The 16,572-nt window shown below is 34.6% G+C and overlaps 1 protein-coding gene across 1 annotated transcript in view; it reads left to right on the top strand.

Annotated features, from left to right (window-relative positions):
- The window catches only part of TBC1D19 (TBC1 domain family member 19), a 52,683-nt gene that overhangs the window by 32,717 nt on the left and 3,394 nt on the right, over positions 1-16,572 (top strand). The window contains exons 12-17 of the mRNA XM_049795391.1: positions 4,104-4,178; positions 4,655-4,717; positions 9,111-9,195; positions 11,488-11,532; positions 12,784-12,816; positions 15,236-15,345. Of these exons, the coding sequence (XP_049651348.1) occupies positions 4,104-4,178; positions 4,655-4,717; positions 9,111-9,195; positions 11,488-11,532; positions 12,784-12,816; positions 15,236-15,345 (411 nt within the window). The remainder of the gene's footprint in view (positions 1-4,103; positions 4,179-4,654; positions 4,718-9,110; positions 9,196-11,487; positions 11,533-12,783; positions 12,817-15,235; positions 15,346-16,572) is intronic.

The raw sequence follows: 16,572 nt of genomic DNA, 5'->3' as shown, positions 1-16,572 counted from the left end.
CACCAGATTCTGTTTAAAGTAGCTTTGCTGGGTACTGCTGGAAGATACTGTTCTCTCTTGCCTGTGAGCTACTTTCAGAGCTCCCTTTTCCTTATGCTCTCAGGTGGATATGGTGTGACTTTTTTGGGTGGAAATTTTGGTATGTGGCTTTGTAAGGTCAGGAGGGCTGGGCACTGCAATCCTGAAATGTACTTTGTTTCAACTTAGAAAGATAAGTATGTTTGGAGGTGCAGTATAAAAAAATATATATAATTTTGAGAAAAGCTATAGTCTATATAAAAATGCAACACATTTTTAAAAAGGAAAAAGTTTACAAATCAAGGTTAGGTTAAGATTTGGCATACAGAGAAGAAAGGTTGAATCAGATGAAAATGGTATGATTCTGGTTTTATAACTGAAAAAAATTTTAGTCTAAGAATTGTACCACATTTTTGGACATTCCTGAACCTTGGAAGTACTTGGTTATCTCATCTGGAGGAAGAAATGCAGCCAATAAAATAGTAAAATGAGACATGAATCTTTTGTGAAGCCTGAGTGAAGCTCTTAAAAACATTCCTCACTGTGTAAGTGAGAAACTGATCACTGAGCAAGAGTCATGTGGCTTGAAAGTAAATCTGTAACCAGTCTTGTTTATGCTTCAGTTATAAGGAATAAATTTATTAATGCAGCATGAATCAAGCTGCTTGTCTTACGGAGAGGCATGGGCAAGATTCTCTTGTAGACAAGTTGTGGCTGAAAAACTGATGTGATTCCCAAGCCCAGACTTCATTTTGCATCACAACAGTCACAATTTAAGAGAAAATGAATGACAAGCAATGAGTTAAAGCCTTTATTCCTAGAATGATTATGATTGGGTTTGCCTTGCAAGTATCTTTTCAATAACTTCTGATTTGTTTCCGAAACTTTTTCTCATGAGTTCTAGTTCAGGTGGACAGCTTGACCTTTTGGTCTTTTTACTAAATTATTGAATGCATACAATATAAATTTAAAAGTATTGTTTTACTCTGATAATGTTCGCAATGTAAATTTGTTATTCATTTTTTCAGGGTAGAGTTTAGAATCGTGTTTGAAATTTTAGTTCATGCTGAAATTATAACAGCAAGAGCAAACCGTGTTTGATTTTTTTCTGAGTAATGACCAAGTTGTCCTAGTGGGTTTTTGTGAGAGCAAGGGAGAAACTATTGTTTCTGAAAAAAGAAAAGTTGATGAACTGTTGACCCTTTTCATTTAAAATCATACTGAAGAAAGTAGTCAACTGAATTATAAAGAACTTGTATTCAGTTTCTGCGAGTTGCTGAAGAGTCTGAGCCCAGTTGTTCTCTCTTTTAAGACAGTGCCCTAAACATCAGGTTGCTTATTCTTACCACCTTTTTAATTGCTTGAAATATTTACCCCAATTGAAACAAGTTAAGGAGGAAAATTGGGAAGGGTATGTGTTTCAGAAAATGTACATCCTATTGGTTAAGGCTAAGGAATTCAAGTCTCTGTTCTAACTCAGACAGTACTTGCCCTATATGCTACTAAGTAGATTGTTTTCTAAAATCAGTACAGAAGTCTGAAGGGTGGGAAATGGAAAGTTACACTTTAGCTTTGCTAAAACGAAAAGATATGTTACAGAATGGTTTAAATACATGCGTCATTCTGTGTTAACAAATAGCTAATCCTCTGTTCTGGTTAAACCTATTTAATTTAAATTTCTTTCAGCAGTCTTCTGTTTTTCTTCTGTGGAGGGTACTATTCACTGGCTATTGGCATAAACTGTAATTTATGCATAATTGCAATTAACATGATTCTTTACATTTCAGTTAATGCAGTTGAATTAAAAATAGGAAGCTGGCAAACATTTTAAGAAATTAACAACATATCATAGTTCAGTATGATGCCACAAACAAAACTGCACTGAAACCAGCACTCTAAACTCATGATGTCAGTATAGTAGAGCATCATTTATGATTTTTTTTCTTGTACAGAAATCTGTTCTTCATACATTCAGTGAAGTCATTCTTTGCATACCAAATCACTAAGTCTATTCTAAGTGTGCATAAATCAGCAGCAATTAAACTTAATACCAAGTTATTCTGACTGTTAAGATGAATGGACCATGTACTTCAGTGATTACTTTTTAGTTGTGGTTTTACAATAATTCTAATAATAACAGGAAAATCTATAGACTCTTGTAAGCAAACGTAAAATGTAATTGAATGGCTTTCTAATTCAGGAAGAAGGTTAGCACAAAACACTGGGTTAGTGATAATGTTAACTTGTGGCTTGGAGCCGCTGTGTGACCTCAGGTGAAAGTATTTTAAGAAGAAAACTTGTTTCTGCATATAAATTTAAAGTGTGATCTATATGTGTGTAGGAAAAGTTTACTCTCTTCCTTCATACCACTTTCATTTCCCACTTCCAAACAGCCTTTAGCAATTGTTCAAGGCAGTTCTAGAGAACTAAGAACTAGGAAATGGTAACAGGAAACCATGAGGTTATTAGAATCTCTTTCTCAAGTTACAATAGATTAGTAGCTGCATTATCTAGTACCCTTGTAGTCATGAGTTTCATTGTACCATTTCTTAAGCAGGAGTACTTGCATGTACACCAGAAACAGTTAATCATGCAGTCTGCTTAGCATGAAAATGAAGTTTTGGTTCTGGATTTTTTTTATTAGCTCCTTCTGTTCTAATATATACAACCATTTGAGATGGCAAAAAAAACTTTAGACATTACTCATTTGGCAGCGTTATACTTAATTAGACTACAGTATTGATGCTTTAAAATTGTGACTTGAATATTAGAGTAGCTCTCTGTGGCTTCTAACAACAGAATGCTACATTCATACTGCAAATAATTTGCATTTAGTAAATATTTATGTCTGATCCTTCCTAAAGAAATAGCGTAGTATTTATACTTCCCCTTTTTATTTCTCAGAAAGAAAAATGTAACTATATTCCCTGTGGTAGTTGTCAGTACTTAATAAATACAGCTTTTGTCCTCATTTCAACTTAACAGTTTAATAATATATTAATTCTGATAGTTTCTAAGTGTATACTATTCACTGCATCTCAGTTTTGGATTAATACAAAGAATAATTACAATGTTCCCTAGTTTTCTCTTTATTTTTTTCCATTCTCTCCCTCTCAAAATCTCATCTTCCGATTTGTTCTTTAAATCCTTACTCCAGACTTACCCTTTTTTTGCAAAGAAATCAGCAGCAAATATTATGTAAAGCTTGAAATATACAAGTATTTGTGTGGTGTCCATAGAGACACATTGAAATCAAAATAGTTTTGTGAAGTGGGAAGGAGCTTTGGGACTGCTGATTTAGTTTATGAATTACTCCAAATCCATCTGAAACTGTGTTACTCAATCTGAAACTGGTATTCAATTGTAGGCATAATGGCAGAGAGGTATTTAGGGATTTAGGAATTACACGATGATAGTGAGATATTTAATTCTTTTTTTTTCCTTTGCAAGCTCTAAGAAGAAAGGGACAGAATAAGCAGAGAAGTGTTTATTCTGATTTTTCCCCATCGTTTCACCCTTGTGTATGTTCTGTAGACATTCAGGAAGTAATTGGAAGTTTAAAAAAGGTCTGAGTTCTTTGTATTCTTCAGAAGATTTTTTTATATATTTATCATTTCATCTTTTCACAAATTTAAACTATTTAGAGATTCATATTAGATTAATATAAAAAATTTGCAGCAACGCAGTACTGGTAGAAGATAGGATGAAATCTACTGGTGGAGAGGTGCATGAAAATAGAGGGTAACAAAGAAAAAAAGTGTAATGATTTTGAGCATTGAAAAGGTTTTGGGTATAGAGAGACCCAAAGGTTGGAAGATATGGATCTTTGGTTTGAACTAGTTCCTTCATTCACATTTTATTAATTATCTAAAGCGGAGCACATTTTATAATGTCTCAGCTCTCTGCCTCATTTCTTAGGGCTTGAACTAGAATAAACTGTGATAGAATGCTTCATAAATTGCGCAGTGGGTTTTTCAGCTGAATACATGCTTATAATTTTTTTATTGTTAAAAATCGGCTTTGTTAGTTTAAATACAAATTAAAGTTGTGTCTCAGACTGATGATGATAATATTTTTAATTTTAGGATATCTTGTATTATGAACAGCTTAAGTCAAATGTGATTCAGCATGATCTTTTAGTGGACAGCCTGATTTACAAAGTAAGTAATTTACTAAACAGTGATTAAGTGATTTATATACTCATCACACCAGTATCTTGGGTTTTTTAACAGAGAAAATGTTAGATGGTTTGGTTTTAAGCAGTATAAGAATAATTAGTGTGAATTTGTTATTGTAAACTCTCTCCTTGTGCCTGTGTTGGCTTTTTTGTAAGACATTGGTTTGAGTTGAGATGCTAAGTCATAAAGAAGCAGTAACTTCATTTGAAGGGATAACTGGTTTTGTGAGGAAGAAAGCACTGGGATCTGACCGCTCCCGTTAAAGGTTTCAAGTTTGAATACTTTAATCATCATGTTAATATAGCATTATTTACTTTTAAAATATGGAGTATATGCCTAACTAGAGCTCTTTCGTGATTCAATGGTGAAACAGTGTCTTCTACCACTGTGTTAAGTTTAGCTTCTATGGGAGTCTGAAAAGATCTTTTGGCTTCAGACTGCTGTATTTTTTATTACAGGATGTAAAGCTGACAGCAAGCAATGATGACTATTATTTTGTATTTGAGGATTATTTATATCAGGTATGTAACTAATTTTTTCTTAGAAAAGCTAGAAAGTATACTCCTGTGCGATTATATCATGTTTGGAGTAAGGACTGCCTTTGGGTTTCATGTGTAGGCAGAGTTACAGTGGGGCCCTAAGCAGATGCATCTGTTTGCTGCATTACATATACTTTCCCTTCTGAATAACAATCTTGTACACTTAAACAGATTAAGCAGGACAGGCTTCTAAAACTCCTACTCTAAAGGACCCTACACAATATCTTTCCAATGCAGTAAGCCCGAAAATATGGAGTCAGCCATATTCTTCCCCTTTACAGGTTTGCAATAATAAAAGTATTAATAGCTGTGGCATACAGACGAATTAAGACTTGAGAAGTATATTCAGGGTTCCAGTTTAAAATAAAAAATAAAAAATACTGCTTTACAGTGACCTACTGCAGTAAGCGTAAAAGATATTGTATTGACATATTTTTAAATTGAAGACATTGATTCTGCATAAGGTAGTGATATGTATGGTTACTTTTAGGATTGCTCCCATTCCAAAGCTGCTTCTAGCAATGGGGAACCCAGCTAATTTACAAAGAATTATCCTCATTGCTGCCTGTCAAATGCCCTTAAATAGAAGGAGATTACATTTATGAATTTCCTAATGTGTAGTTGATTGCAGTGTCAATATAAATGTCATGCAGCAAACTTACCATTTCCACAGTGCTTTCGATTTCATTAGTCACATCTGTTAGGTTAGACTTGCTTAATTTTTTGTTTTAGAGCGATGTGAAACTAAATGATTTCTTCTTTGATGGCAATATGTCAAACTGCTAATAATTTAACTAAGCAAGAAACTGTCCTTAATGCTGCTTAGTCCATATAGATATAAAAATATGCGTTACTATTTAAACATACTATTCAATCATGTCTACATATAATATTTTAGCATAATAAGCATTTAAACATTAATACTTAAAATTAACCTCATGAAATTACAGCCTTTTTTACTTAAAAATACTTACAATATTAAGATCTGTATCTGAATTCGTTTCTGAATTAAAACTTGAAAAGTGACTACATAATGACAACTCAAACATTGATACTTATTCACTAAAATACTTACATGTAGAAGTTTTTCTTGATTTAAGGGGCAAAGATGATCTTCATTATTGTAACATTTTATCTTCATCATGGGATGTGAAATTCTTATTTCTGCTTCATTCATTCTGTAGACTACTAAGGCATTTAAATTAGTCATTAACTGACAGTTCCAGTGGACACAGGATTATAATCTCTGAAGGAGTATGAACTAGTATACAGTATAATCCTTTGTCTGAAGACCATCAGAAATAGATTTTGTTCATCATTCTCAATATATAGCACAGTTGAACTAAAAGAATGATTACAGAATGAAAATCACAGAAAGGACTAAACTATCCTTAGTAATTTGAAGGAGAGTCACCAAAAATCTTTGAAAAATTAAGTGGCTATTTTTACTGCAAGGCTTTGAGGCAAAGAATATCTCAAACTTCTAATTATTAGTTGCTCTAGGTTTGATTGGTACTTCGTAGTATTCCTCAGACTCTTTTCTAGAAGAAAGTTATTCATTTTCCTTGATAATTTTCTCTTCCAACCTAATTTGCAAATGCATTGCTGCCAAGTTATTTTGTTCTATGGCCCCTGGAAAAATTCTGCAGTATGAGTCACTCTGATATGGAATATTATTTATTGATTTGATTTGATAACTGGAATTAAATATTGGCTAAATAGGTAATGAAAATGTTAGTTTAAACCAGATAAATTATTTCTATGTTTGCATTTGAGTTTGTGGTTTTTTTCATGACTAGTTACTGCCTCTACGTTTTCTAAGGCATTAAGCACAGTGTGACATTTGTCTGTGTATTACTTAACAGATAAAGCATCCATCAAAACCAGAAACTTTGTGCATAAAATAACAATGAGGGTATTTGCTTGGATTATTGTTACCTCTTTAGTAGCATGCAATCCTTTTCGGGAAGAACACTGTGAAATTATATAATTTATTTCCTTTAATATCTTTGCTTTCTTTATCCCAAAGTTTACATGTTTTTGTTACCATTTTATTGAAATAGAATACAGTTACTTTTAATATCGTAATTTCTTTTCGATAAAAGCTTTGGCTTTGTTTGTGGTTTTTTTTCTCAGTCCTTTGAATTCAGTGGTTTTCTTTTCAGTTTTGATTATAAATACCTAATAGTTTGCCAAACATTTCTGTACTTAAAAAACGTCTGTGTCATGGTTTTCTTTAGGGTTATCATTTTTGTGAATAAGAAAAATAATACATTAATTAACAAACTTGTGAATTCATTATTTCAGGCCAGAGGTTCAATTTGAATACTTTAGTCTTGCATCCTGCATAATGAATACATGCAAAGAACCTCACCCAGCAGTTTTTAGGTATAGTCATAACTTACGTTTGAGCTAGAGTCTATCTCTTATGAAGATGCATAGTCTTAATTTAAAGACTTCCAGATACTGGTACTGGACACTGTATTCCTAAAAAAGCGGGCCTCAAATTAAGGTTACATTCTTTCTCCTATGAGAGAACATAATTTATGTCCCTTTTAGATTAGTTTCTTTTTCTTTCACCTCAGTTAACATATACAGAGAATTACATTTGCCTGTTTATTGTTATTGTCAGCTATATTTTGGCAGCTATGAAAATGATTGTGTATTGCGCAAAAATAATATTTAGCTTAAACTGTTTGAGATAAAGAAACTATTTATTTTTTAAAAGATGTTTGTATCTGAGAAATAGTTTTGAGGTTCAAAAGAAGAAAAAGTCTCAAAATATGACCTTCTTTCCATAAAAAATAAAAAAAAAGCAATGATATTCAGATGTCACAGTGTTTTGGTTTTGCATGTTTCCTTTTGACAGATGCTGATATCCAGAAAATGTTTGCAATAATTAGGTGAAGGAAAAATCCATTCATTTTTATTCACAATAAATTATGTAGTGAAACACCATCTAGAATATTTTCACTTTTGCTACAATTAAACAAACAAATTCTTAAAAACCTGCAAGAGCAGAGAGGGTTTAAGGTATGCGTTCAGCTCCAGGGCCCCAAACATAAGAAGGACATGGACATAAGAAGGACATGGACCCATTGGAGCGAATCCAGAGGAGGGGCACGAAGATATCGGGGGGCTGGAGCACCTCTCCTATGAAGACAAGCTGAGAGTTGGGGTTGTTCAGCCTGGAGAAGAGAAGGCTCTAGGGAGACCTTACAGCAGCCTTCCAGTACCTAAAAGGGTGCCTGCAGGAAAGCCAAGAGGGACTTTTTACAAGGGTGTGTAGCAATAGGACAAGGGGTAATGGCTTTAAACTGAAAGAGGGTAGATTTAGATTAGATGTAAGGAAGAAGTTCTTCACTGGGAGGGTGGTGAGGCACTGGAACAGGTCGCCCAGAGAGGCTGTGGATGCCCCATCCCTGGCAGTGTTCAAGGCCAGGTTGGATGGGGCTTTGAGCAACCTGCTCTGGTGTAAGGTGTCCCTGCCCATGGCAGGGGGGTTGTACTAGGTGACCTTTAAAAGGCCCCTTCCAACCCAAACCATTCTATGATTTTATGCAAAAGTCAGCAGCAGGTTGAACTCTGTCTTACTTCTGCCCTCTTGTGTACATTCTTGGTAGTGCAGTCTTTTAGTGTATGAAAACATGAAAATTTTAAAGTACAATGCTAATTGTTACATTTTTTACAACTGCATATAAGATGAGAGACTTTATTAATTTTTTTCTAGGAATGCTTTTACTATTTAATTTTACACTCAATTGCTGTGAATACTGGATTTTTCACTTGTGTAAACAAAAAATACAAACATGTTTTACAAAATACAATGTGCATTTCAAAACTTATGGATATGAGGTAAACATTATAATCTGTGCTTTTTGATAGAACTGAGTATCTTGCAGGCATTCTGTAAAGCTCCTGGGAACAAAAGCAATTGTAAGGATCAGTCTGCTGGAACGGCACACATGTGAAAGTGTAAATGTTTTGTTTGCTTATTCACTTACTAGGACTTCCCCAGGTCATAGTAACTGAATAGAAAAATATGTAATAGTCATGAAAGCAGCCAGTTGCATGCACAGTCACTAATGATATGACAGAAGGGGATAAACCTGTGCTGAGAGACAAAGAGGAGGGTTGGAGAATGTGGATATATTACTGACAAGAAGTGAATGTGAAGGTAAAATCATAGCAAGTTCAAAGCGAGCCTGGAAATTTGAACAGAAACGTAAATTAAGTTGGTCAAGAGCTTTCAACGTTATTAGCTCTCTTCAATAGCATCTAATAGGTGCTAATTAAGGCAGGTCCTTAAATCTGTTTGACATTGCTTTCTTGATCCAGTAAGTTAGCTGATTTTTATATGCTGTCTTTTCTACAGGTATTACTCTGTTTTTCCCGAGATACATCTGTATTGGAGCACTTTACTTACAGTAGTGCCACTCCACCCAAGTCATACATACGAGGTAAAAGGAGTTGTTTTAAAAAAGGTTGTATAGATTTTTGTTGACTGCTGCAGTAATACAGTATGTGAATTTGCTTTATATTCACTACACCTAGTAGACTACATTAATAAAAACTTCATGTATCCAGCTGACATCTGCACAGATTCTGACAGTTTAGAAGGCCAGATTGCAATATTGTTCTTTTACTGTAGTATTCTGTGTATAATTCTCCAGTGTTTTACCACAATAAATTAAACATAACTATGACAATATGGTAAAATCTTGACATCTGTCGTCATCAGAGCTAGAAATTTAAGTACTCAATGTTGTCCTCAGCAACTTCAGTAAAGTTAGCAACTGGCAGTGGTGATAGGGCGTTATCTTCCCAAAGCAGTGAGTTTTGCAGATACTTGTAGACAAAAGCAGAACATGTTGCTGAAGAACTGTGGTCTCTGTTCGAAGGTCTGGGAGAGCAGAGCTCTACCAAGCAATCTTACACTGATTTTTTTTCAAAGCATAGCATCTTCCAGAGTGTTAGCTTACTTTCGGATGTTCTTTGGCTTAAGTTCTCATGTGAGTCATATTTTTCTCAACAATCTTAAATGCATTGGTTCAGTCCACTTGCCTTCTCTTCCAGCTTCTAATGCCATACTTCTAGACTCTTGCTTCTTAGATCCTCACCTGCCTTGGCTTTACCCAGAGGTTCCTAATTTTGTCTTCCTTCTTGAATCATTCAGCCATCCAATCTTTTTTTTTTTTCCATGTACCTTTACCTTCTGCATTCCCATTTTCTTCCTTGATCCGTCATGCCTGTGTATTTAGCCAAATGTGATCCCCATACCAAGTACTTTTTTTGAACAGGACCTCTGCTGACTGTTTTTGTCTTGCTGCTTCTTATGTCACTAGAGGCAATGTTTGGTTTCTAATTTTTTTCTTCCTCCTTTATTGCTTTGTAGGTCTTTTCTCTCTCTTTAACTGAATTAGGGAATTTTCTTTACCTTCTTCGTGACACAAGCAAAGGGCTCACCTGACAGCAGAACAGCAGTGGGATCCCAGGTTGTGCTTCAGGCACAGAGCCATGGCAGCCCAGAAACACAACTATGGGGAACATCCTACCTATTGCTAGACAAATGTGGGGAATGAAGTTGCTGAAATCTAAATCTCTGCTGAACCTGGGCAGTGTAAATCCGAAAGGCTTGTAGGTCCTATTTTTGGCTAATTTTCCAAGAGATGTACTTTATGCTAAAAATACTCTCCTTCCAGATTACAACTCGTGGCTGCACAGCAAGCAAACTATTGAAAGAAAAAGTAAAAAATATTTTTTATTTTAATGAAACATCTGATTTCTGTAATTGGAAAATACTGGATTTTATTTTCATGGGGTAGTAGGCAAGTGCTTCGCAGGGCAATTTTGAATTTAATTAATTTAATTCATGCTACAGGAAAACATCTAAGTCCAGATTTCACTGAACCTAACAAAAGTTCCCTGTGCTAAATTCTGTGTAGAATGAACAAAATACACAGAGATCTAATTGATCTCTGAATATTCTATAAATTTTCATGTAAGTAATTCCATTTTCTAGTTGGAATTTTCTCATTTTAAAACTAAAATAATTACAGTTTTTAATTAGTTGTAATTATGCTTAAACCCACTTAATTTTTTAATAGTGGGTTTTAAATTATTAGGTTCTGTAGTTAAAATGCAGTTAACTAATATAACATGTTTATTTTGCAGGGAAGATAAAAAGTTATATGGTCAGTCTGTACTATCAGCAATTGTCTTGACTTAATTAGTCTTTTGTATCCAACAGATTACTTAAATGTTTTTTTGTTATGTCAAAACTATACCATCCGTCTTCCTCTCTGTTGCAGGCTTAATGAAGCCTTGAATTTTTTTTTATCTGTTCTTACATATTTTTAAATGCCTTTCTGTCCTTAGGTCAGTCTGCCACAGCATGGCAGATTCACCCCCTTAATCTTATCCCCTCATAGAGCTTCACTGTCTTCAAGGTCTGCAGCAAGCATCTTTAGAGCTCCTAAGACACACAAAATCTCTATGGGATAGCATTGCTGAAATCTTCCTCCGCTTTTTTTACTTTTGTCATCCTCCCTTATTGGTGCTGCATTTTAGTTTTGTATCTGACGCCATACCTGACCTATTGCATTGCTTGCTTGTTTTAGACAATATCAAATGGTCAATAATGTAATTAGTTATGATTTTATAATTTTCACTTAGAAACTACGTTTTTAATTTAAATCTTTACACCTTTTCACAGTTTAATCACGTTTTAATTGTCATTTGATGATTCACAGGAAAACTCGGAATGGAAGAATATGCTGTTTTCTATCCTCCAAATGGTAAGAATTATGCTATTGCCTCCTCTAGTGGCAGATTGGAAAGATACAGGATTTTTTTCTCAAATACATGATAACTTCTTTTTCTATTACAAATTATATTTCACTGTTATTCTGCGAAATTTGTTAATTTAAAGGAGTGAGCTGGACTGAAGCTACTTCAAAACCACATTCAGCCTGGTGTTAGTAGTCGCATACGGAGTTTGTCTAAGTGTGTGGGAAGGAGAAGGAAAACAACTTCTGGTGCAGCAGCTTGTATTTCAGTCTTGTATCACCGCTTAGAGGATCTGAATGATACATGCTGAAACTGTCTGACCCCCAGCTTTTCAGTACTCAACAAACCACACCTTAAAGTCTTACCCTTTCAAAATTTGTGTTCATTTTAAAAATTCAGACATAACTTATCTATATAATTTTAAGTTAATATCATTGCTGTTGTTACTTCAGTTATTCAGATTCTTTTTTCAGCTCTTTTGACCATTTCAATCCCTGTCTATTGAATCCTTTCCCTGTTTTTGCACTGCATTTGTACTTTAAGTTCAAGGTCTTTGCTCTTGCTTTCAAGGCCTTACGTCACCAATCTTAAATCTGTGTCTCTGGCCTTGTCTTTTATGTCTTCTGTGTTCCAGTGGTGTCAGTTGTAGCACATACTTTCATTCCCCCTTCTTCCATTTTTGCCTCTGCTATTCTTTGCAGCTTTGTAGCCATGAAGCATTGTCCTTATGACCTTTTGCCAAAGCAGCTCCCTCTTACCGGTCCTGTATGAAAGTTAATGAATGGGAGCTAAGATCAGCTGGAAAGGAGGAGAGAACTGTCATGATACAACTGCCAAGTCCTCTAAATGGTTTATCTGAGTACTACATGAATTACTAGAGGTCTCGGCCTCCTTTTTCCCTGCTCACTCCTTGTCAGTGTGTGACATTTATGGGTTGTCATTTATCTGAAATTAGGTTCTGATTTCAGCAAAGCTTATACATAATAACTTCATGGGAATGAAGTTTTACTTGGCTTTCTAGGAACTATGGCATGTGTTTAAGCATGTAGTTGGTTGTACTGAAGTAAGTGATACAATTCCTGTACTGAAATGTTTACAACATTGAGACCTAATACTGCAGGTGCCATAACAAGGAAATATTTCATTCCTATAGTAGGCAGAATAGAATTTAGAAACTTGGGGGGAAAACACTTTTTTTTTTTTACATGGATAAAAAGAAATATAAAAGAACAAAAAAAAGAAATATTTTTGTTTTGTAGGTGTAATTCCTTTTCACGGCTTTTCTATGTATGGTAAGTATGACTCTTACAAACTCTTAAAACCTCAGGACTGCTTTTTATCATATTGCAGTTTAAAGCTGTATGTACTTTTCTGCAACTTTTAAAATTGTGTGTATTCTGTTTCTTTGTGTATGAAGACTGTTGTGCATGTATATAATTTTAAAAATTCCAGGCTCTTTCTATTTGCTTATATTACAGCCTACTACCGTGTGGGAGTTCCTTCTTTGAGAGCTAATAGCTGAGCTGTACATCTTCATGTACATGAATAGAAGGATAAAATTTGTTGACAGAGTGCTCTTTTCTTGTGTTTCACTTCTGGTTAGAACAAGTTACCTGTGAAAAGAGTTTTTAAAAACATGAATTACGTGAAAGGCCTGTTGCTGTATCCATTTGCCTAGAACAGGTGTCAAAGGAGCATTAAATAATAGAATGGTTGCTACTTTATTGCACAGAGGAAAGCTCAAATATCAACAACGTTTCTAGGAGAAGAGCAGAAAGATCTCCTCAGGTCTGAGACGTAACAAGGCAGCTAGTGCAGAGATACTCCTACAATGTGAGACTTGGTTACAGCTTCTCATTTTTTTCCTTCGATTTATCAAAGGTGTTTGTGGCATCATGGGGCAAGCAGATTTTAAGATTATACTTAAAATGCTATGTTTTGCTAATAATAAAGTTTAACGATCACATGATCATTAAAATCAGGCAATTTAAATATGAAATTAAATCTTTAAGTCTTTGAAGTAATGAACAGCTTAGTTACAAACTTTTCCTTAGGTACTCACTAGGGGGCTTTCACTTTTTCTGTGTGAAACCGCTTTTCAAAATGTTTGGATTTGACTTTGCCCTTGAGAACAGCATCTCTCAAACTGGGTGTGAGCTTCTTCCCTCCCTGCTGTCCTCTGTCTTTGCAAGGGCTCCAAAAATGCTGGTTGTGAGAAGGAGGGAGGCTGAAAAACAAGGCAACAGAAACACAGTAGTGTAACTCCAGGCTGTGGGTAGGGTAGCTGGGACCAAGCAGAACATCCTGTGTATTCCATGCTGTGCTGCTATAGGAGGAGGTATCTGGATCCTTATGTAAATCCTATACACTTTTGCATGTTCGCCTGCATATGCTCCTAGGGTGCCAACTGTCAGGCACTGTTCTGTTATCTTCCTGGCCTTTATGTACATATGCACGCTGCCAAGTCTTCCACCTCCATCTTCAATCATTAAAAACATACACACTAGTAACACTCTGCTTTTCTTACCCCTATGTAAGTACACATTTCTGTGAACATCTCACTCTACCTTAGCACTCCACCTCTCATACACATATGCCACTATTTTCTGTTAAGCCACCTTCTGTGATATATATATATATATATGAAAATGAATTCACACATGCATACACCCAGATATATATAAGTATCTATATCTGTGTGCATGTGTATACGTATGTATAGAGACAAATGTATCCATATCCCTAGCTTTGTGTAAATAAACCTGGAAGGGAAGGTGAATGTAGATAGAGACTATGAGTGTGTTAAAATATAAGCTGTCATCCATAATGGATGCATCTGTGAAATGAAGCAGTAGGTGTAATGAGTGGACAGATGAAAAGGCTGTTTACAGAAATGTATATAGAACAACTGTCTGTGAAACATGCATTGAATGAATGGAGTAGCAATCAGAGGGAACTGATTGTGTGTGCAGCATGTACCTACAACATATTTATCTATATGTTAGACTTTTACAAAAAGAAAAAAGGGACTGATTGAAAAAAAAAAAAAAGGTTTGAGAACTGCTGCTTTTCAAATGTAGCCAATTCTTATTTTGAATCAGGTATACTAAAAGACTTCTAAACAGTAAACTACCAAATGTTGATGGTTTTCAGATCTTATAAGAAATAAACAGGTGACTATCAGTCTGTCATACTTATGTGATGTTATTGTGGCAACCAAAAGCTATTTTTTTAATATTTTCATTTTCAGAACACCCATCTTCAAGCAGCAAACTTATTCCAGTCTTACAAATGGGGAACTAATTCGGAGATGGTCACTAGCCCAAGGGCACATTGGAAGTTATAGACTGTTGAATCAAAAACTTGCAGTGTTTAGCATATCGTTTCCCTACACCCAGACAAGCTATCCTTAAAATGTATTTGTTATGCTTTGGAAGCCAGCACTGTAGTAAGCAGGTTCTAATTAGTTTAGATTCTTGGAATTTATACAACTCTTACCTATAATGTATTGTATTCCCTTTCTTAACTTTTTACATCAAATGATAGACTCTATTATAAAATACTTATTTCTAAATAATTGGTTTAGTATTGTTTTTGTAAATTGTACCACTATAAATTACTTGGTTTTTTCCTCTTACTTCATGCACTTAATCTTGAACTCTTTTAGCAGTTTACAGTGTTGAGTCAATTCTAATTCTTTTATCCTTTCAGTTGCTCCACTTTGTTTTCTGTACCATGAACCTTCCAAATTGTATCAGATATTCCGTGAGATGTATGTGCGTTTTTTCTTCAGACTCCATTCCATCTCTTCTCATCCCTCTGTAAGTTCATTAGGAATTAAAACCCACTCACTTGATATTCTGTTTGCTATGGAACAATAATATACAGTGGCATGAATTTCTATGCGATTAAAATATAACATTTTACATATAATAAAATATTTCAGGCAAGCTTGGAAAAATAATTAGGTAACTCCAGTTTGGATATTTTTGTTTTCTACGTCAGTGTTAGTCTTTGCTGTAGAATATCAAGCACTTTAATAAAGTTCTCGTTTTATGTGGGTGTGGGGGTTTTTTTGAGAGTCAAGTCTTTTTTGTAATAGGTTTCTGAGTTGAAGAAGTCACATAAATGCATACTCACTTTCATTTTAATTAATGACATGTAAGTGCACACTTAAATATTTTCTGGGGTAGAGGGACTAAAATACAGTCATATATGTACAGGTATTGTTCCAGTGATATTAAGTTAATGTCTGTTTCTTTAACTCAAATATCTTTGTGTGGCAACAAAAGCTTTTTAACACTATTAGATGAATTTAAATAATTTGGTTATGTTTATGACCAGGACCAACTCTCTTGAATGTAAGACAATTATAGAAATTGGCTTATCTTCTATTTTTGAATAATAAAACATAGTAAATATATTTTTTTTCTCCTTCACAAAGTGCTGGATAGTTATATTATGTTTTGAAAACATTTCCTGGTTAAAAGAAAATCCTTTCCTTGATATACCGTTTCAAGGCTGTGCATTGTGCTTTCAGTCATTAATAGCAGGGAAGCAGGTCAGACATTTTAGGTATTCATTTTCATGGTAATTTTTAAAAGAAATTTTGAAATGTGTTTACATTTAACTTTTTTTGTAGTTATCCCCATTGCTGTTTGGTTTTAGTTATCAGAGGGATACTATTTCTCACATCCTCCGGTTTTTTTTGCAACTGAGGTCTATTTCATCCAAGTGGAAATATTTCAAGTAGGTCATACTATAATAACCCACTAAGGACTTAAACCCTGACGTACAAATACCATAACTAACTTAGAGCTGAAAGGGACTATCACAACATATTATGTTGCTAATACATAACGTAGAATTATAGGAGCAAGGCTTTAGAGACTGAAGGCATTAGAGCTGACTGCACCCTCCTTAGCTGAGCTGTGTGTATTATATCATTGATAGTGTTTTATTGCTTGAATTAAAAATTCATGCCTACTTACATGCTGATACTGTTTTCTCAGATTTGACAGGATGAGTGTTAGTACTCAAGGATATGG

This window comes from Accipiter gentilis, chromosome 3, assembly GCF_929443795.1.
Source record: "Accipiter gentilis chromosome 3, bAccGen1.1, whole genome shotgun sequence".
NCBI lineage: Eukaryota > Metazoa > Chordata > Aves > Accipitriformes > Accipitridae > Astur > Astur gentilis.
The sequence above is the reverse complement of the archived record's forward strand: the minus strand, read 5'-3'. Positions and strand labels throughout refer to the sequence as shown.